This window comes from Sphaeramia orbicularis, chromosome 5, assembly GCF_902148855.1.
Source record: "Sphaeramia orbicularis chromosome 5, fSphaOr1.1, whole genome shotgun sequence".
NCBI classification, from domain to species: Eukaryota; Metazoa; Chordata; class Actinopteri; order Kurtiformes; family Apogonidae; genus Sphaeramia; species Sphaeramia orbicularis.
In genome coordinates this window covers 45,425,960-45,448,698 of record NC_043961.1, presented here as the reverse complement: position 1 = coordinate 45,448,698, position 22,739 = coordinate 45,425,960, and the positions used below count along the sequence as shown (strand labels likewise).

General features: G+C 40.2%; 1 protein-coding gene across 1 annotated transcript; it reads right to left on the bottom strand.

Moving 5' to 3' along the window:
• Positions 1-299: 299 nt before the first annotated feature.
• On the bottom strand, positions 300-12,141 carry cyc1 (cytochrome c-1). The gene is made up of 7 exons (XM_030135364.1): positions 12,004-12,141; positions 8,272-8,462; positions 8,052-8,178; positions 5,134-5,291; positions 4,885-5,045; positions 2,794-2,894; positions 300-1,068 (listed from the first exon to the last, which is right to left on the bottom strand). The coding sequence occupies exons 1-7, from the start codon at positions 12,082-12,084 to the stop codon at positions 964-966; spliced, it is 924 nt and encodes a 307-aa protein (XP_029991224.1). The 5' UTR covers positions 12,085-12,141; the 3' UTR covers positions 300-963.
• Positions 12,142-22,739: the final 10,598 nt, after the last annotated feature.

Here is a 22,739-nt window from a genome sequence, read left to right as displayed (position 1 = left end):
CTCAAGTCAGTGATGTTACAAATGTGAATACACAAGAACTGGGTGTTTTCTTGGGACTTTGTTTTTCTGATTTCCAATATGAACCTAATGCTTTTTATACAAAGTTCCCAAGATCTCTCTAAAATCACATATTTTAAGTTCACAGGATTTTAAACTTAATGCCATGTATACGCAGGTTGGAAATTATACTAATCTAGTTTACCACTATTTTGTGAAAGAGGCAGGAAACCATTGACATCTTCCTGCCACTGTCAGCTCCCCACTTACTGTCTCAACAAATTATCAGCTCAAAATGAGGCTGGTTCATCAGTTTATTAAGTATATACATGGCAAAGGGTAGATGGAGATTTTACAACGTGTCAAACATAAATAATTGGAACAATGAGCAGCAATGGGAGAGCTGGGTGTGCCTACATCTCATGCAAGAAACAAAACAATGCGCCACACACACAAAATTTGTTTTAAGATAATTTATTTTATACACTAAAACGAGTTTCAGAGGTCGCATTTGATCCACTCAGCGGCTTAGTGGAGAGATAAGGGGAGGATGAAAATACACACACCGAGCATGTTAGAACCATTTCTCAGCACTCCCATTGGTATCTTAGAAAGACTAATTAATAAACTGTTCATTGTGGGGAAATAGTCTGATACGATGTGATAGACACCAATGATGACTATTCGCAAGTCACTTTCTGGAGGGTGCGTTCCAGGACCCAGCAACTCTCCGACACAAACCTGCACTTCCATGAATCATGCCAACAACAAAAAGAAAGGCATTTCGCACAGAAATAACCAGTTATGAATGTATATATTCTTATATCTCTACACTGTTTGAAAGGCATGTATGTGTTGGTCAGTTGTTTCGAGTCCATTTGACAGCTGTGAGCTGAGCGTTGTGGGGTCATTGAACACATCCTCGCTGGTGGGTTTAGGCCCATTGTGGGGTGTGTTTGTTCTTGTTTACTTGGGAGGCCTGTAGGCAATCTTCCTGCTCTTCAGTACAGACCACCTGTGTCTCTTCATGTAGTACAGCAGAGGGATGAGGATGGCTGAGCCCATTAACATCTGGAAAAACAGAACAGAACAAATGCATATTTACAGCAAAACTTGCTGTTTACACCACATCTGTATTTGCTCTTCTTCATCCATGTAGCACAAGATATTTGCACTAAATCAGTATTGTTGACGTTGGAATCCCTAAATACACTTTATTAGTCTGCAAGTTTCTTTTACAAACCACAAAGAAACACTAGTTTTTAAACCAGCAACTTTTCCCCAAGACCTTGACTTTATGCACTTTTATACTTGCATGCCTACTTTTTAGGTTGATATTATACCTGATGTGTGTAGTAGAAAAGTTCATTTTTACCCCTTGGCCGAGGGGTACTGTAATTGTTTTGTCATCTGTCCGTGCATCTGTCTGTTCAATGACATAATTGCATTATCTGAAGAATGCATTAAGTTATCTCCACCAAATTTATACTTTGGGTGCATCTTGGCATGGAGCAGAAGCCTATTGAAAACAGGTGACCTTGACATATTTTTTCAAGGTCAAACTGCAACATGTTTTTTCAATGATATAATCGCATTATCTGAAAAATGCATTGAGATATCAGCACCAAATTTATACAGTGGATACATCTTGGCATGGAGCAGAAGCCGATTGAAAATAGGTGACCTTGACCTACTTTTTCAAGGTCAAATGGCCTTGTGCAGTTATAATATCTGAGTACTTTCAAATCTAAATGTGTGTGATAAGTTTTACACAAAGACAATCTAATCTAAATTATAGGGCAGTAACTTTCAACAGAATCTTACAGTATATTAGGCCGAGGGGTATTAAAAGTGTGCAGCACGTTATGCTAATAAATGTATGAATGAATGAACGCATCATTTGCTGTAAATTCTGTTTTTTATGACAGAAACGTTTTCAGAAGATATGAAAATTACAAAAGTACATGGATATCACACAAACAAGTTTCATTAGAATCATTTCAGTACCGACCAGTTAGAGAAATTATATCACGTTTTTTTATTGCTTTCCTCATGTATTTCTTATCTTACAAGATTATGTCCTTTTGAACGTACTCTAAAATTCAACTACGAGAAAAACCTTTTTCCATAGAATATTAAAACTTTCACACAAAATTCCAGACTTTACAAGGTCTGGAAAACAGCACTTCAAAAGTCCATACGTTTTATGACTTTCAAGACCTGCGTAAACAAGACAGATCTGGAGTGCTTAGTTACTTTTACCAGATGTATTCAGATATTCACATATAAGAAAGAAAGAGTCCCACGTTTACATCTAATAGCCACAGTTTTAGACACAATACCCTAGTTTGTTTTGTATGACTAGGAGATATGATTACATTTTGACCCTTCAACATAAAAAGGTTATCCCAAAAATAAATAAATATCACATACCTGCACATACTTGTGGTTAGAGTTGTACAGAGAATGCTCTTTCTTTGGGAATGCTAAATAAAGACCTAAGTGATATAGAACACAGTAATCATGGTGGATGATAGGTTGTGAGAAGTTTAGCTGCCTTGGATATTGGAGGTTTGTACTCTGAATGCTTTTTATTGAATTTTTCCACTTTGAAGCCACTGTAAAGTCTGGTTTAAGCGACAAGATTAGTAATTTGCTGCTTTAGAAGTTACAACTAACTGCTGCACCGACTGGAATATAAACTGTGCCAAAAGTGTTTTAAGTATTGTAATGTTTATATTTTTACACAATCAATTATGTTATATTTATATAAAACAGGGTGTTTGTATTGGCTACCTTCAGTCCCATGCGTTTGCGCTGGTCATGCTCTGGCTCGGCGGCCCACCTCAGGAAGGTACACACATCCTTAGCAACTTGACTCATGGTGGCAGGGGTTCCTATGGTGACAAACGCAAACTTCATCAAAAACAACTTTTAATAAAAATGAACCAGAATCTTCCCTCCTTTATTCATTCTTATACAGGGTGCTTGCTCTTTATCCAAATAAAAATTCCAGACTTTACTTTTTTATTTGCGTGGCTACTTTTTTGGTTGAGATCGTACCTGTTTTGTGTAGTAGAAAAGTTCATTTTAATAAACGTATAAATCAATGAATGAATGCATAATTTGCAGTAAATTATGTTTTACAAACAGAAACATTTTCGTAACATATGAAAATCACAAAAATACACTGATATCACACAAACAGGTTTCACTAGAATCATTCCTGTACCAATCGTGCTGTGTCCTATGTTGCAACAACAGAAATGTTGTAAATAAAACAATCTATTACCACTTTCCTCCCGACAAAAAGGAGAAGAGTAGATGGCTGAAGTTGATATGGTAAGTTGGATCTCAAATGATAAACAATACAGCTTAGTGTAGGCTAGCATCAGAAGCTAATGTTAGCTAGCTAGTACAAGCGCTAAACCAGGGGTATTCAAATATGGTTGTCGAGGGCCAGTAGCCTGCATGTTTTAGACATTTCCCTCTTCCAGCACACCTGGAAGCCATTACATTGTTATCATGCTTCTGCAGAGCTTGATGATCGTTAATTGAACCAGATGTGCTGGAAGAGGGAAATATCTAAAACATGCAGAATACCAGCCCTCGAGGACCGGATTTGAATATCCCTGCGCTTAACGTTAGTGTTTCGTGTGGAATTGATCTGTTGGTGTGGCAGTGTATAAATTTAAGGGGTGGGGGGAGGGGTGCCTGTGTGTGCGTTACAGTCAGTGTGTGTGTGTGTGTGTGTGTGTGTGTGTGTGTGTGTGTGTGTGTATATGGGGGGGGGGGGGGGGGGGGGCTTGGGCCACACACTCACAGTTCAGCCAGGGGGGTGCACACACATGTGTTTCGGTTGGTAACCGTGCATGCATTGGTTTCTGTCCAACTTTTAATACTATGGGGGTACAGGCTGGTCCGGTCTATGCCCCCTGCAGAAGTGAACATGAAACTTTACACTCATTTATCTTTTCCCTACCTCCTGAAGCTTCGCAGACTTTCATTTGAGGGGGCAGGACGTTTGTCCTAGCCCATTGTACGTAAATTATACATATGTATAATAAGCCTAATGCGACGGTGATGATATTTTTTATGAACTGTTTGGTGTGGCGACAAGGATTTTGCCCAGCACCACGGCAAAGTTGTTGCCACGGTGCAGCACCATGGCAAAACCTTACCAGCTAAATACTGCGTTAACTTATATAACGTTACCTATCTATATGCAACTTCAAAGCAAAATGATGTGTGTATGTGTTGTCAGTTACATTGTCAACTAACAGTATGGTATTTATTCTAACATAGCTAATTAAACGCTACTGTTACCCGGGGACAGTAACAGTAACTTTATTGCTAACACCCTTATGTTCGCTGACTACTCGCTTTCACCTCAACCTCGTAGCTCCTCTTGTTCACCGACACCTGAATTTTCCCTGTCAGATTTCCACCTGGCATTAAACTAACTCTTAACTATTTGAGTTGTAAAAGTTAAGACGTCTGACTTTGGGAAGTCTGCAAAGTAAGATGTCACTGTGAAAAAGGTGACCAGTTCCTGGGCTGCAGCCATTGCTGTTTATGTTGGAAGCAGGGGTTTGGACACTTAAGTGATTTGTGATGTCACACTAGCTGTTCCCATAAGATTCCTTGTTGACGATTGTCTTTCCATAGAATTTGGTGAAGAAAAGTGACAAAATTACCAGACTTATCGTTTAAGAAGTACAAGGGATGTGGGGCATCATTTAAGAGATTTTGTTGGTTAATTATGGAGAGACAAGCTTGGTAATGATTCAGTTTTATCTCTAAAAAGCTCCTGTATGTTAGTGGTTATTTGACAACATATAACTAATTTTACACGACTGGGCGGGGTCAAAAATTTGCTTTACTTACCGTCTTCAAACTCCAGAATCTCGTTGTAGATGGGTGGGGCCATGCCAATTGCCTGGCCAGGGAAATATGGGTTGTAGTAGAGCCCCTCTCTCACAGTCACTCCTGCTGGAGGTTCACAGTAGCCTGTCAGCAAGCTGAACACATAGTCCTCTCCTCCATGTCTGAGGGAATGCAGACAACAAATAAACATTTGGGGGAACAGTCATGTGACTTATGTCTTTGCTCTTTCATGTTTTTAGAATTAATTACCTTGCATTGACTATGTAGCTGAGATCTGGAGGCAGGGCTCCATTGTTCGCGACTCTGGCAGCTTCAGCATTGGGGTAGGGCTTTGGGAAATAGTCTGACAGCTTACCGGGGCGGGTGAACATCTCTCCATTCTCATCAGGACCATCCACAACTTCAACCTGACCAATATACAGAAAACCTCTCAGGGATAACCCATGATTGATAAATACACAAGCTTGTATTCAAGTCTTCCTAATGTGCGGTTCAATTATGTTGCCATCTACGAACAAAAGTCGTTTTTCACTCATTCTGGGGTCCATGTAAAACCCTGCATTTATTTATTTTTTTGTCATAGCAAGGGCGTTATATTCCGTTACTATAATTTTTCATGACAGTCAAACAATATGTTCACCATGGGTAAAACAATATGTTTGCCATGGGTCCCAATTTGAAATATCACATCAAGGAGAGAGGACACTTAACCATGCCCTACTTTATCAGCCAATGTCACAATTATTTAATATAGTAAAGGTTTAGCAGATGCAGTACACTCCAAGTAAATTGCTATTTGGCAATTATTGAGCCGTGCAGACAGTGATTAACTGCAGTCTATGACAGAGAAAGGGCTCAACAAGGCTAAATTTTTACTTGCAACATTCACAAGTTCATCTTCTCTCCCACTAAAAATGAGTTGGAAACCGTACCTCTGGTGTTAAGCAGTTAAAGACAGTTTTGAAGAATGTAGTTGGGAGAGGATCCAGGCAGCAGGTGGAGGACCTTATGCCACCCTTCCACTTCATGGTATTGGCTTGACTCGACTATCAGGTACTATTCCTGGAGACCGTTTCCATTACAGGATACTACTGACTTTAGAGTACCTGGTCATCATAGCGACGCGGCACATAACTTCCGTGACGTCATCTACAATGCGACACAGCTGGCGGTGAAAACAAAGAGGAAGAGCAGAAGAGCAGAAGAACAACGACCACGCGATACATGCACACAATAGAGGATGTCGATGGGATGATATTTTTTATCCTTGGTATGTGGCTGTTTGTCACAGCCAGGAGGAAAGTGTTGTTCCAGAAGAGGCTGGAGGCAGCGAGACCAAATACTGAGGAAAAAATGTAGGAGAGTTTGGGAAATCCTCCAGAGCTCAGATGACGAAATGAGTCAGGTTGACCGGCGATGCAAGAGTGTAAGATAACCTGAGCACTGTAGCTACAAGCTAGTTTAGTGGGTTAGCGAGATACATTGTGTATATGTTGTGGCATATACACCTGTCGACCACGGTGTGGTTTTGCAGACTGCCATCATAGCTTTGCGGACCGATTAACCTACCAGTATATTTACTGTAACCCTCCGAATCTAGTTTTTTTAAAAATGGCAGAACACACATTGATAACGCAATGACGCAGAGACAACTCGACCAGTCAGTGGTCTGCAGTGTTCGCACATCACGTTTTAGTATTGGTACCCCCATTTTGGAACCTCTGCGAAGTAGATACCAAAAAACTAGTATTGGGTACCAGATTCCAGGTCCTGTTACGTAATGGAAATGCAAAAAGGTTGAGTCGAGTTGAGCCGATACCACATAGTGGAAATGTGGCATTAGTTGACTAACAATATTGTCAAGTTCTGCCAGACCTAAACAGTTAAAGTGAGACATGACACAGGTGGAGCTCCTGGAGAAAGGAGGGGCGAGTTCAGTTTTAGATGTTAAGGCACAAATGTTTTGTCTAATAGTAACGATTGTGTTATTAAAGAATGATGCAAATTGGTCACATTCTTCTGAGGACAACATTTCTGAAGGGATGGTGGATTAACAATCTGTCAACAGTTGAGAAAAGTACTTTACTATTATCAATATTTTCATTTTTGATTTCGAAAAGAAAGACTGTCTAGCTTGCTTGATGGCCTTGTTGTATTCATGCAATTTATCCTTGTAAATGTCATTGTGAAGCTGAAGTCTGGTTTTTCTCCTCTGTCGCTCTGCCTGACGACACTGCCTCTTTAATGCTGCATTTCCACTACGTGGAACTAGCTCGGATCAACTCGACTCGGGTACCAGATATTATTCCTGGAGACCGTTTCCATTACAGGATACTACCAACCTTACAGTACCTGGACGTCATAGCGATGTGGCGCGTTACTTCCGTGTTGTCTGCTCAGAGAGCCGCTCATTGCGTGTTGTCTCCTCAAGGTCATGCTGAATTTTTACATCGGCCACCAAAGACTGAATGTCCTGACTGAAGGGTGTTGTTTTGCGGGCTGTTATCATGTGGATTAATCTACCGCTACATTTACTGTAAACTTCCACATCTGTTTTTTCTAAAACAGCGGGTCACAGAGACAACTCTCTGACCAATCAGTGGTCAGCAGTGTTTACACGTCACGTTTTAGTATCCGTTCCCCAGTCTTGGAACCTCGGTAGCGGTGATACCAAAAACACTAGCACCGGGTACCAGATTCCAGGTCCTTTTTCGTAATGGAAATGCAAAAAGGCTGAGTCGAGTCAAGCTGAGCTGGTACCACGTAGTGGAAATGTGGCATTATTGTCTCATGTCCACTCCATTTCTCCAGGGAGTCTTTTTTTTTTTACATGTTTGATTTTGAGCAGTGCAATTTTGTTAAATACACTCAGTATTTTTGAGTTGAAGTTGTCCTCAAGGTCTCCAGTTGAGGATATTATGGACAATGACAACTCATTTACACTTTTTTGAAAGCTTTCGATAGTATTCTTATTAATTATGCATCTTTTGAGTATTTGAAAACTATTATGGTGTACAGGGAAAGCAGAAACGTCAAAATAAATGCAACAGTTATCAGAGAAAGCTACATCCATAACAAGGGGCGTGGTAATGTTAAATCCTTTTGTATAAAGTGGGACAACATCTATTCTTTATTTCTTTGGATAATTTTGCTGCATTGCGTCTCACCTCCTCAGCGATGGCCTTCACCTCAGCCTCTGTGTGTGACACTCCCACTAGATTTCTGAATGCCAAGTATTCCATACTGTGGCAGGCTGAGCACACCTGCTTATACACCTGGTAACCACGACGAACACTGCAGGACAGAGAAAGTGCTCAGTCTGAAAACTGTAACACAAAACAGCCTACATGTTTGAGCACATTTACATATTCAGTGCATCCTTCCTACCTAGCGTGGTCCAGAGAGGACAGAGGTCCAGCATGGCTCCAGGGGTAATGAGGAGGGTGAAGCTCCAGGTCAGACGCTTTGACAGACTGGTGAAGCATCAGGGCAAGACCCGCCCCACCAGCTGTGACCACACCTAGTGTTGTCAGGGCAACCTTCTTGTTCCGTGGCAGGCTGGTGAAGGACATGCTGGCCTAAAGAGTAACCAGAAAACCCCAGTTAATGATAAAGACAGAAGTCAGAGACTGTTTAACCAGCACTTAACACAGATATATAAACAATTCTTCGAGTTGTTGCATAGTTAATTTTAAGGCTCAGAAAATCTTTTTACATGATGCACTGAACTTTTTCAGTAACACTACCGAACAAAAACAGAACAGGGTGATTACCGAATTGCTGAAAGTAAAACATACATTAAGGCTGCACGATTTGGGCAAAGAATAAAATCCAGATTTTTTTCTTCTAAAAACTTGATTTTTGATTTTGATTTTTGGGTAAAACTACAAAAGACAACAGAAGTCAGCGTCGTTTTCATGAGTCACCCACAATGCAAGGCACTGCTCCCTACCTCAAACCTGTGATGGCATCATGTGATGGGCCCACAGAAGTGATACCAATGTAAGTCAGTGACAGACATCAGTCTTGTGTGCCTGTGTGTGTGGACCACATAATATGAGTGATCCCCATGTGGTTATAATTAAACTGGGGGATCTGTGCGTGAATGAGACCGACCTAGGGCACGCTAGAGGGATTATATCCCTGGAGCTGGTGGATGTGTCTGGGGAGAGGGCTGTCTGGGCTACTCTGCTGAGGCTGCTGCCCTTGCAAGCTGGATCGGAAGAAGATGGGATGGTATGGATCCGTGCGGGACAATGTAAGATGAGTGATCCCCATGCAGTTATATTTGAATTGGTCGATCTGTGCGTGAAACCACGGGTTACAGTGGTATTACTACTGCGAACCTAGGGATGTCAGTAAGACTTTGCTCAATTAAATTATTAACGGTCAGTTAATTGCCCTTTTCCGCCCATCCACACCTTTCCGAAGGTGGCCAGTTTGTCTGTGCTCCAATGCCGCAGCTGGGATAATTGGCCATTGAACTGGATCATGGTTTTGATGAGTTAGAATGGCTTTAGGGATATGATGGAGCAAAACACTGACCGGCCGTCTGTTTGTGGGAGGGGAGCACCCCCGGATAAATACACGCACAAATGCGGTGTCAGTATCGGAGCAGGGCGTTTTCCCTGGAGGTTGGTCTAGACCACGGTCAGTGAGACAGAAGTTGAAGACATCCTCCAGGCTCCTAATCCAGGCCACAGGTATGCAGAACATTATGTCCTGCAGTCACCCCGGTGGCCACAGGAAAAAGTGGAGGGGTGGGGTGGGGGGTGTGACTTATTGTGCATATATATACATATATATATATATATATATATATATATATATATATATGTATAAAACATATAACAGTCCAGGACAAACATCCTGCCCCCTCAAATTAAAGTTTGCGAAGCTTCAGGAGGTAGGGAAAAGATAAATGAGCCAAAAAGTTTCACTTTCACTGCTGCAGGGGCACGGAATGCACTGCCGCGTACCCCCATAGTATTATAGGTAGGACGGAAAGTGACGTATACGCGCAGTTACCATCCAACGTGCACACACACACCCCCACCCCACCGATGAAACGCACACGCGTGCCCGCCCCCCCACACACACACCCCACACCCCCTTTACAGACAGTTACACCAACAGATGAATTCCACAGGAAACACTGACTGTATCCAGTGGTTCAATAAATCAATCATAGAGGAATATGACATGCTTTTATCATAAAGTATATAAACAATATTTAGCTTTTTTTCTTATAGACCTTATTGAAAGAGAAATTCACGTTCTCAGGAAAATCACCACTTATCAGTTAATCATTAATCGATCAATAAAGTCAACCAACTAATGATTAATGGATTAATCGGTAATTTGCATCCCTATGTGGACCCCTCACCGATTTAACATCTGTGGTCATTACACGGACTTTGTGAAAGATCACTCTCACAGATAGGAGGAGGAGCCTACAGTAGCGCAGAGCCACACGGCTCGGAGGCATGAGAGAGATTAAATCGATTTGACGATTTCCCTTTTCTAAAAAATCATCCTAATTAAAAAAATCTGATTTCAATTTAAAATCGATTAATCACGTAGCCCTAGCATACATTTTAATCATACTGCAGAATAATAAAGTTACTTATTCAAACCAAAAGTAATGAATACACTTCTTAATACTATTTTATAACCAGGTTAGAGTATGCCCCAAAGCGCCCTTCGCCCATCACAAAGCAGCAGGCATCATATGACAGCATCCATGTACTGACACATGCACAATGCAAACACTGGCAGCTTTGCAAACATGTCTATCGGAAGAATACCATTTTTCATAGGAATGTTGATTTGATGATGCAAAATAAAACAATGTAAAATTCTACAGTATTAACTGTGTGCCTGCCCAAGACTTTGAAAAAAATGCTGGAACCCACAAACCTCTGAAAATCTATAGTAGTAGAATATCTTAAGTTGGATGGTTATGTGATACTGACTGCTTGATGTATTACAGTTTGCCTCTTGGAATAATTGAGATATCATCGATCCTACACTGTTAAAAAAAAAAAAAAAAAAAAAGTAAACTTCAACTCTCCACAGATATGCATTTAATTTGCTAGTCAATCATTTATATTCTAGCTAATAAAAGGTGAAATCTTACATCATTGTGCCATTACCAGAACGGTGAATTTACAGGTAAAACGACTGTGGTTGTTTTTCGGCAGGTAACTAGTAATTTTCAGAAATGGTGGACATAAAAACGGCACAAACACTACATCCTCAGCTACTGTTTTTATTGGTTGATCTGTTCCATCAACTATCGTAAATGTTCCATTTACGTGTAATCCTACACCAAATCTCAATAAAAACTGCGTAACTCCTATCTCCTATCAATACATTTTTCATATATTTACGTTTCTCAATACAGTAACACAATTGACATTGAGATATGGGGTGCATGTTTATCAGATATTCCCTGCTGCCTACTACACTCCTGTAAAACACGACGAATAATTAACTTATTGTAGTAGTCTCGATGATCGTCCGCCTAAAACTTATTTATCATGACGCAAAGCGCAGGAAAATATGGTTACCCAGTGTTATATCACCGGAAGTCTTCTCAGTCCTTGACGTGCTAACTAGTTAGCAGGCTGGTAAGTACATTTAGCTACTTTTACGGTGTTAGGCAAAATGTCCGAGTCGTGACCTATGAAATGTTTTAAATAACAAAAACACACATTTTGACAAGCAGATAGGCATCACCAAACTGACTATAACGGGAAATGTTATATTTTAGTAGCCCTTTAATTTCGCCGGGTGGCAGTATTAGCATTATGAAATAGGTCCCCGTACACTTTGCTACGTTTGACACTATGTCACAGCTCTATGACTCGTGTCTATGATACACTGCTCTCTATATTTTTGGAATGACACAAATAGCAAGTAGGTAATGCCATAATGAAAAACAGCATCTTGAAAGAGCGCAAAGCACGAGTGACCTTGTCTCACCCCACTGAGAGCTAACACGCTAACAGACTCAATCGGTGCCAGGACACCTAGCACTTAATCTTTCCTGTCAAACTATGCGCGCAACCACTTTCAGTCCGGGACTATATAAACACCCTTCATCCATCGACCTACCCTGGGGGTTCTGATAGCTTTCAGTGTACCAAGGAGTGTTCTCCCACTCCCCGAGAGTACCACGACTCGTAGCGCCGCCATCTTCTTTACAGGACTCTGATGGGATCAACGCAGCGGCAACTGAGATAATATTCTTCTTCGTGGGTTACATAGATCTGACGCTGCACAGGCGTCTTACTGACACCTACTGTGTATTATTTGCACTCATTTTGGAGTGGGAGACGTACAATCGTTTCGGGAATATTATATTTTTCAATAAACAATATACAAATTTGATTGATTGATTGATTGATATGAAAAATTTCAAATTAAAGAATTCATAACATCAAAAATTCTGAGCTATTTGAAAAGTATTGAGTACCACGTCATTGCCGCTACATAAGTACACTTTCTGAGTAAAACTGCATATTATTCCACTAACTACCTAACAAACGAATATACTAATTTGAACACGAATTGCATTAAGAGTGTCAGCTACAGCTACACATTTAGCTCAAAGTAAGAGCTTTGACTTCTCCGCTCTTATTTTGAAGGTTGTTGTTGTCTCATATCAACCGAAAATAGCTTACCAAGCTAACTTCGGGTAACTTGACTTCTATCCTGAAGCTTACACAACCTTTTGTCGCATTGTTTAGTAACATATTACAAAACGTTAAAAATTTTTTTTTTTTTTTTTACAATGTACGTATTGACAGACAACAGCTTAACATACTCTTAGTGTAGGATAGTTTGATATCATGTATTTTGTCAAAATATCCTTGACAAAGTTATAAACGCCTTTTATTGACCCCCAACTGAACCATGTCTATTTATAAATAGGCTGCTGTTGACTTTGAGCACACAGTCAGTGTTGTCAGATCTCGCGACACAAACAAGCAACCAGCTCCATGGAAACAAGCTCCAAAAAAGTATGGAGTGATTGTTCACTATCAAAAATAGGAGGGCCCAACTTACATAGAACGAGCCTAGAAGAGGTAAGGATAATATTGTGCAAAGTAAAATGATTAGTGTGGATACCAGGGGCAATTCTAGGATCTGACCTTAGGGGGGGCTCAGCCCCTAGGCAGCAGCTGACATCCATTCTTGACAAAGAATTATCAGGCTATGAAATTAAATCCAGTTTTTAAATTTCTTAGAAAAGCCAAAGATTTTTCATCAAAGCATATAAAACAAGAATGTGTGATAATCCAACCAGTGGCATCACTAGGCCTATTTTAGGGGGGCTGAAGCCCCCCCTCAAATATTCTTAGACCCCCTAAATATTTTGGTGCTTTTTATTAGTTTCTTTTTTTTTTCTTTTTACAAAAAAGTTCAGACAAATTCAATATAATGTGGCCAGAATATAAGTTTAAATAAATAATTATATAACCTGTCATTATTAAATATGATCATAAATGGTCAGTTTCCCTTCACTTCATAGCGTAAGGTAGAGAGCCCCTTGAGTGCGTCGTTATCCAATCCATTCCACGTGTCCATATTGAGTATGCCCACATCACTGAAAATCCAGTCCACGTTTTCCTTGAAATCTTGCTTGCATTCATCTACCATTGTAGCACACATACCTCTTTTCCACCGAACTGGTTCCAGGGCTGGTTCGGGGCCGGTGCCTGACTAAGCACCAGTTCTTTGTGTTTCCACCGCCCAAGCACCAGCGAAACCGGTTCCAGGCAGTCACCAACTTTGAGCTGGGCTAAACCGGGGCCAGACAGCTGGCCGAAAAGAATCCCACATTTGGACCTGCTGGACTGGGTTTTAGGGGACAGACTGGTGAATCTGACTACACTGAACTCGTACACAGCAGACACAGACCGGAGGCTTTGGATTGTGGACAAGTCTGTTGTTCAAACTGCGGCAAACGATACTGGTAAGTTTTGTTTCTTAAACGCATGGTTAATAGCTCACAAAAAGTCGACTTTAGAGATTAAAGTGAGCTACAAATGTTACAGATGTTAAAACGCTAGCTAGTGGTATGCTAACAACAAGCTAAAAATAACATTTATGTGTTGTCTCTGAAACGCTGTTTCTTCGGTGGGTTGATAAAAGGCAGAACTGAACACAGTAGTTAACTGAACCGTGTTCCAGTAGTCAGGGTTATTGTCCAAATTATGGAGAATGTGTCCAATTAAAGCATGGTTTCTTTGTTTTGTTCTTTACAGTTGTTGTTACTAACTGCATGGTTTCCTTCCAGGACTTTGAAAAGTAGCACTACAGACATTTCATGAAAATGCTTGCTTTTCACCCCTCCCATTTGATAAAGCTGGAGCATCATGCCCTATAGCAATCATGTCAGCATGATTCTATTTCTAAAAGCCTATGCCTTCTAAATGTGATTTAGTACTGTGTAAATATGATGTGGAATTATGTGCTGTCCATGGCATGGAGGAAGGTTGTTCATGTCTCAATACATACCCCTTTTCCAACAAAAGGAACCTGGTGCTAGAGCCAGTGTTTAACTGGTTCCAACCTGGTACCGCCAAAGAACCGGTTTGCTTTCCCAAAGGCCAAGAGCCAAGTGGAGCCAAGTCAGAGCCGTGTCATTACGTCATCGTAAAACGTAACTCACATGACTGGGTCTGGTGCGAGAGATGCTCAACCAGAAGCAAGCGCTGCTCTTGTGTTTACAAACCTATATTCCAATCCACAGGCGAAAAACACAAATATTCAGTCTGTGGTATTTCTGATAAACATATATATGTGGGTTTCTACACGTATAAACATAGTGTAAAAATAGTCTGTAAACAGGTAATTATTGAGGTCAGCAGAGCAGTATTGTTACCCAAGTTTATATGAGGCATAGGAAAACACAGACAAAATGAACTTTATGCATTTCAAAAGGATTTATTCACACTAAAGTAAAAAAAAAAAAAAAAAAAATAGGCTCAAATAAAAAAAAAATGCTTTAAAAACTTTATGAAGGGGAAGAAAAATCCAGGTGCTGTTGCTGTGAATCTGCCTCCTCGTCCATGGGCAACAACTGTAAAGAACAAAACACAGGAACTGTGCTTTAATCGGACATGTTCTCCATAATGTGGACAATAACCCTGACTATTGGAACACAGTTCAATTAACTACTGGGTTCAGTTCTGCCTTTTATCAACCCACCGAGGAAACAGCGTTTTGGAGACAACACATAAATATTATTGTTCGCTTGTTGTTAGCATACCACTAGCTAGCGTTTTAACATCCGTAACGTTTGTAGCTTGCTTTAATCTCTAAAGTCGTCTTTTTGTGAGCTACAGGGTGGGGAAGCAAAATTTACAATGAACATTTAGTTGTTTTTTCTCAGCAGGCACTACGTCAATTGTTTTGAAACCAAACATATATTGATGTCATAATCATACCTAACACTATTATCCATACTATTATCCATTCAGAAACTTTTGCCCATATGAGTAATCAGGAAAGCAAACGTCAAAGAGTGTGTGATTTGCTGAATGCACTTGTCACACCAAAGAAGATTTCAAAAATAGTTGGAATGTCCATAAAGACTGTTTATAATGTAAAGAAGAGAATGACTATGAGCAAAACTATTACGAGAAAGTCTGGAAGATACTATTAAAGAAGAATGAGAGAAGTTGTCACCCAAATATTTGAGGAACACTTGTGCAAGTTTCAGCAAGCGTGTGAAGGCAGTTATTGAGAAAGAAGGAGGACACATAGAATAAAAACATTTTCTATTATGTCAATTTTCTTGTGGCAAATAAATTCTCATGACTTTCAATAAACTAATTGGTCATACACTGTCTTTCAATTCCTGCCTCAAAATATTGTACATTTTGCTTCCCCACCCTGTATTAACCATGCGTTTAAGAAACAAAACTTACCAGTATCGTTTGCCGCTGTTTGAACAACACACTCTTCCACAATCCAAAGCCTCCAGTCCATGTCTGCTGTGTCGAAGTTCAGTGCACCGGTAGTCAGATTCACTGGCCTGTCCCCTAAAACCCAGTCCAGTAGGTCCAAATGTGGGATTCTTTTCAGCCGGCAGTCTGGCCCCGGTTTAGCCCAGCTCAAAGTTGGTGCCTGCCTGTAACTGGTTTCGCCGGTGCTTGGGCGGTGGAAACACTAAGAACTGGTGCTTAGTCAGGCACCAGCCCTGGAACTAGTTTGCTGGAAAAGAGGTATGTGTGCTACAACAGTAGACGAGTGCAAGCAAGGTTTCAGGGAAAATGTGGACTGGATTTTCAGTGATGTGGGTATACTCAATATGGACAAGTGGAATGGACTGGATAACGACGCACTCAAGGGGCTCTCTGCCATACACTATGAAGTGAAGGGAAACTGATTGATTTATGATCATATTTAAGTTAATAATGACAGGTTATATGATTATTTATTTAAACTCATATTCTGGCCTCATTATATTGAATTTGTCGGAACTTTTTCGTTAAAAAAAAAAAAGAAAAAGAAACTAATAAAAAGCACCAATATATTTAGATGGGGCTTGAGAATATTTTGGGGGGGCTTCAGCCCCCCTAAAATAGGCCTTGTGACACCACTGGTCTCAAACATTCTTCATATGCAATGCATGCCCTCTTCCCAATGAGGTCATCCTTGCATTGTACAGCCACAGGGTCAGGGAATTCATATATTATATGTCTTCCTCTTGATGCTCTGACGGTGTTTCTCCATGCACAGTCTCATCCACACCTATGACTGGTAGTTGTAATACTTCAGAAGGCTTTGAGAGTGCTCCCCCTGCCCTGCATGACATAAAAAAAGGAAATTCACACACTTGCTAATAAAAAATGTTCACACCACATAATGTTTTTTTTTATATATACAAAACCTATCATATAACACCACACATGAGAACAATACTTTGCCAAAAGGAATCAAACTCAAAGTAATAGGCATTTTAGACAGACAGAAGAAATTAATCCATTACATCATAACAAGTTAAAAAAAAAAATTAACTATGACTGTAGCTTTTGCCTCATCACTTACCTTATGTAGATTGGTGGCACAAATTCATCCTCAGAGGAGTCTTCATCACCTAGGGATATCAGAGGTGAAATGTTCTCTTCCCTGTCAATTCTGTGTTAAAACAAAGATAAAACAGAAAAGAAAATGAACAAATGTCAAAGGCCCTATGGTCAGGAAAAAAGTAGTCATTAGATCAAGGCACTTATGTGCTGTTGATGAGATTGTTGGCTTCCTCCTCATCAAAGTCCTGTGACCCCTCGAGTAGGCTCACAGACATCAAGCTGAAATCAAATTTAATTAGTACTGTCATGTGAAGGGAACAATCTGTTATTTTGTGCAGACTAGTCCAGTGTTTCTCAAATCCGGTCCTCGATAACCAGTACCCTGCATGTTTTAGATATTTCCCTCTTCCAGCACACTTGGAAGCCATTACATTGCTGTCAGGCTTCTGCAGAGCTTGGTGATGAGCTGATCATTAATTGAACCATGTATGCCAAAAGAGGGAAATATCTAAAACATGCAGGATACTGGTCCTTGAGGACTGGATTTGAGAACTACTGAACTAGCTGATATATTACATTGCCATACCTTTCTTCTAAAGCTTCTATATCCTCAACTTTTTTATCAAGCTTCTGGACACCAACTACAGCAACATCTTCTGCCCTATTTATAAAACAAGCATATATCAATTCTTTATGAATGAAAACAATGTATTCCACAATTAGACAAGAAAATGCTCAAATGATTAGCCATTCACTATACTGCACATGCTGGAATGTGATGGTGATGTGGTTGGGTCATTAAGTACATGATCTTTAGAACAAATACCACTTAAATCATTGTCTCATATCCAAGTCATGTTTGGGGACTATGGAAAAATCTGTAATTACAAACTGTTGTTAAATAAAATTAGAAAATCCAGCATGAAAGGAACTATCCTTACATTTACTCATTTTAATATTTTCCCTCTAAAACACATTCTTATCCTGGTCTGTGTCTGTGCCAATGCTGGATAAAATTACTGGTTCAGCAGAGGCTGCATACTTGTTTGGTGTTGACGCCACATGTGTTTTTGTGTAACTACAAAACACATAAAAGCACATAATATGTTATTCAAGAAAGTCCAGGATAATACGCAACACTAAATCACAGGATGATATCACAACGGGGGAAATGAGAGGACTCAAATGCACGGTACTGAAGAGAAAAAATATAAGTTTATTTTAACAAAAATGAAAACTAAACAACGGAAACACACAAAACCTAACACAAAAGCTAAGTCAGAGTCCATAGAAGAAGACAGAAAAAAAACCCCACACAAAACCTGGGTCAGAGTCCGTAGATAAGATGAATAAATGTCCGGGTTATGGAGTGGAACGGAGAGAAATGGACCAGCGCTGCATGGCTGCCAACCTAATCCTTAAATAGGCTGGAGGTAATTGGCTGCAGCCACGCAGCGCCAGCAGGTGAGTCAGATACTGATTAACTGAGGAGATGAGGAGAGGGAGGAGCCGAGGGCCACACAGGCACAGATCATGACAGAGAGGGAGGAGCTGAAAGTCACACAGGCACAGATCATGACAGATGACATGAGGGATGATGTATTGTTAGCCAGTGGTTATGTTTTCATGTAATTTCAAGGTCTTATCCACCCTAAAGGCGAGTATTATGTGAAGATAATAAAAAAATGTGTTATTTCCTACCACAGCGTAACTAATTGCAAGTTCGCAAACACAGTGTGCAGCCAGAAAACAGCTTGACGATCCTGTCTTTGCTCAATATACGATGCTAACATGTGAAATAGCTAGCCCGGTGGCTAACAGCAAACAGCTAGTCATGCAGCTAACACAGAAGTGTTTGCTAAGTGTTTGACTGAGCTACCGATAGCCACTATAGTAAAATACAATGTTCCAATGCATATGTATAAAGAACAGAAGCATTTTATACCTGTTTAGAAGGAAGAGGGCCAACTCCGGATCTGTTCTCATTCCTTTTAACTCCCTTAGTTCTCTCCATCATTTGAAAGCAATGCTGAGGTTAACACTTGTTTTAGCCTGTGCTCTGTCACTCTCCCGTTTAACTTTCTTCTGTTCCTCTGTCCTTTTTCTTTTTGCCACACCAGCTCCAGTTCCAGTGTCCATCATTATAACAAGGTAAATCTAACAAAGAACTTTCTTCAGGAAAAAGGACAGATCTCACTTACTACTCACGACTACGTTTTGCCAGTCAGCATGGTGTTTTCCTAGAGCAAAGATGTCCAATCCTGGTCCTCGAGGGCCAGTATCCTGCATGTTTTAGATATTTCCATCTTCCAGCACACCTGAAATTCATTATCAGGCTTCTGCAGAGCTTGATGATAGGCTTATCATTTGAATCAGGTGTGTTGGAAGAGGGATACATCTAAAACATGCAGGATACCGGCCCTTGAGGACCAGGATTGGACACCCCTGTCCTAGAGAGTAAGCCCGACGTAAAGCAGTTCAGTGGTGTTGTCAGAGAGACAGAAGTTTGCCGTAAATCAGTCCAGTTTTGTCCGACCTGGATAGGGACGCAGAGAAATAGCATTTAGAAATAACCTATTTTGGTGCTGATAATCTCGTTTTAAATTGCAGACCATGATCAGATATATATATATATATATATATATATGTATATGTATATATATATATATATATATATATATATATATATATATATGTATATATATATATGTGTGTGTGTGTATATATATATATATATATATATATATGTATGTATGTGTGTGTGTATATATACATATATATACATATATATATATATATACATATATATATATATATATATATATATATATATATATATATATATATATATATATGTATGTATACACACACTCACACAAATGCGACTTTTTCAAATTCACACAGAAAGTCTGTCCAGCACCTTTGAAGTCATTGTTTTGGCTCCATACTTTTCCTCCTACACTTTAGCCTGAAGTTCTGAGTTGACATTTTCTGTAATTCGAAAGAAGAAAACAGAAAAATTAGTACAGAATGTTATTACAGTAGTGACCTGCCTTCAATGGATGATCCACCATGTCATGTCTTAGATGACCAAGAAGACATTTATCATTAAATGGTTGCTTGAATCCACACAACAAATAGATGAATGACACACATACTACTTGATTTTCACTGGCTGCTATTGTGTGAGTATGTATATGTAAATGCATTAATTAAATTTTCAGTGTCTTTACTGATTGAAACGTGCCTATGTATAGTTATCATAGAGATAACCAAATGGACAGATTGAGGAAAAATTTCTATGACGCAAACCATAGTGCTCCAGCAAGTGCCTCTTTTGATCAAGTGCGACAGCACAAAGTTTATATGTACGTGACATTGGATAATAATACTCCCACACATGAGATGTGTAAAGATAGAGCCTTTGATATAACAGAGTCATGACACTTCCATAGACTCCTGTTGTAAAAAATGGCAGACAAAATATGGACCTACTTCTGGGTTATGGAGGGGCCGATAGTTCCAACATTGAGTGTAGCGGCGTTGGAACACATTCATTTATTAATAATAATAATAATAATGGATTAGATTTATATAGCACTTTTCTATGAACGCATACTCAAAGCGCGTACAGTGGATCGATTATTCATTCACTCTCACATTCTCCCTCTGGTGGTGGTAAACTACATTTGTAGCCACAGCTGCCCTGGGGCAGACTGACGGAAGCGTGGCTGCCAATTCGCACCTACGACCCCTACGACCACCCCCAAACATTCATACGCATTCATACATCAGTGTGAGTAGCAGCACTGGTGGCAAGGAGGGTGAAGTGTCTTGTCCAAGGACACAACAGCACCTGACTGGGACCTGACTGATCTATATAAATGCCACTGGAACCTGAGACTTGTGGGCCTGAAAGAACAAGAGGGAGAAGACATCACAGAGAGAACTGAACGACTGCTTCTGAAAATCATCTCCCAGTGGAAAGAAAAGATCGGAAACATCGTTGATTCAGTTCATCGCATCAGAAAGAAAGACGAAGGACAGAGTCAGCAGGTCATCATGCAGTTCGGGAGACTTCACCGAGATGCAGTGTGGAAAGCAACAAAAAACTTCCCCGTCTGCAAAGAGCATGGCCTCCACTTCTCACGGCATTTCATCAAAGAAGATCAGCTGGCAAGGGAACAACCCTGGCCAAAAATCTAACAGGGTATGGCAAGGTGGCCTTTTTACAAATGCCACATTGCAGTTATTGAAGGCTGCATAGTGAAAGCTTGAAACAGTTTTCAGCCATCATACCTTCTTTTTCTTATCCCAGTTGGAAATCACATGTCATTGTACAATACTTGTCATTGAAATAGTTGGTTCTGAATAGTTAATTCAATTTAATTCGTTTTCAGATTATGTAATGCTTAGTCTGGGGCAAGATAAATGAAAAAAAAAGTTCTGTATGTGAGCAAAAAAGGAAAAAGAAGTTAGGATAATTCTTTTGTTCATCTTTGAGGACTACCTTGATTATGTTTAAATTGGACTCACCTCACACTTACACTCAAAAGAAAGGAAACTTAAAGACTACATGTATTTATTTTAATTTGCCTTTTGTTATCTTTCTTTTCCCTTTTACAGTGTTTCAATGTCCCTAAATACAAATCTTAAATTGCAGACACTTAACACCAGACGTATGAATCATGAAACATGGGACATGATGTTAAACTGTCCATTGTGCCAATATGCACATGAGGTTTGCCTTGATGTTGAGAGGGGGATGGGAACTGTATCTCAGACATGGGAAGGATGTAAATTTCGGGACACATCATCAGTAGTGTACCTTTGAGTCATAGAGTGGTTCGGCCTTTCAACACTAGACACACTCATCAAAGGTGGCCAGCTACAAGGTGATCAAGCCTGAGCTTGTGTTCCATGCCTAATTGAGAGAGATGCCTGAATGTCTGAATGACGCAGCTCCTGGGACTATGCAAGGCAGGGGCGTCCTCTTCCCTGAGTCAAGCTTCAAGCTGACTGCATACCTTATTTACCCTCCTCCTGGGGGCTTCTGACCTGGGTTCTCAAGTTGGGGATGGGGTAGGGGGATTAATGGATGAGTCACGCTGATGTTCTTTGAGCCCAAAAAGGGTCCTTCCGCTTGATCGATATTCACTGGCTGCTTCTTTCAGCCACTTCAGAGTCTGATCTAATTGTCTTTCATAGAGCCTGCTCATGGATACCCAGGTCTTTCAGCAGCCTGATGGTGGAAGAAGCCACTAAACCTCTGCAACCCACTTCAACCTGGATACATTTTTGCCTTCCATCCTCATTGTTGCACCTCTGCTGCCAGTTCTGTGTAGCACAGTGTTTTGTGCTCATCAGCCTCTTCAACTGAATCCTCCCATGGGACTGTGAGCTCTATGATGTATACAAATGTCAGTGAAGGAGACTAGAGTACCAAGTCTGGCCTGAGGGTGGTGTATGTGATTTCAGGTGGAAAAATTAGCTGCTGGCCAATATCAACTATCATCTGGTCCACTCAATGGGGAGCCAACATTCTCTTTTCACATGGTACATCTAGGTCTGCAGGTGTAGCAATCCTTTTTAAGTCAGGGAAAGTTGCAGCATCAGACTATAGCAGTGATGGCCACTGGATTCTCTCAGTGTCAATTTTAGAAAATAGCTCAGTAATTCTGGGTAATGTGTATGGTTACTGTAACCCAACACAAAACAGAAGCTTAATAGAAAAAATAAGAGAAAATGTGGTTAAACTTAAACCAATTGGAGAATATAATTTTAGGGGTTGATCGGAACATGGTCTTA

What these genes read in the sequence shown, in the direction of transcription:
- cyc1 (XM_030135364.1), bottom strand. Translation starts at nt 12,084, where the DNA reads ATGGCGGCGCTACGAGTCGTGGTACTCTCGGGGAGTGGGAGAACACTC. An exon ending in AAGCTATCAGAACCCCCAGG is followed by an intron (nt 8,463 to 12,003) that starts GTAGGTCGATGG and finishes GTTACTCTTTAG; the next exon opens with GCCAGCATGTCCTTCACCAG. An exon ending in GATTCTGGAGTTTGAAGACG is followed by an intron (nt 2,895 to 4,884) that starts GTAAGTAAAGCA and finishes TTGTCACCATAG; the next exon opens with GAACCCCTGCCACCATGAGT.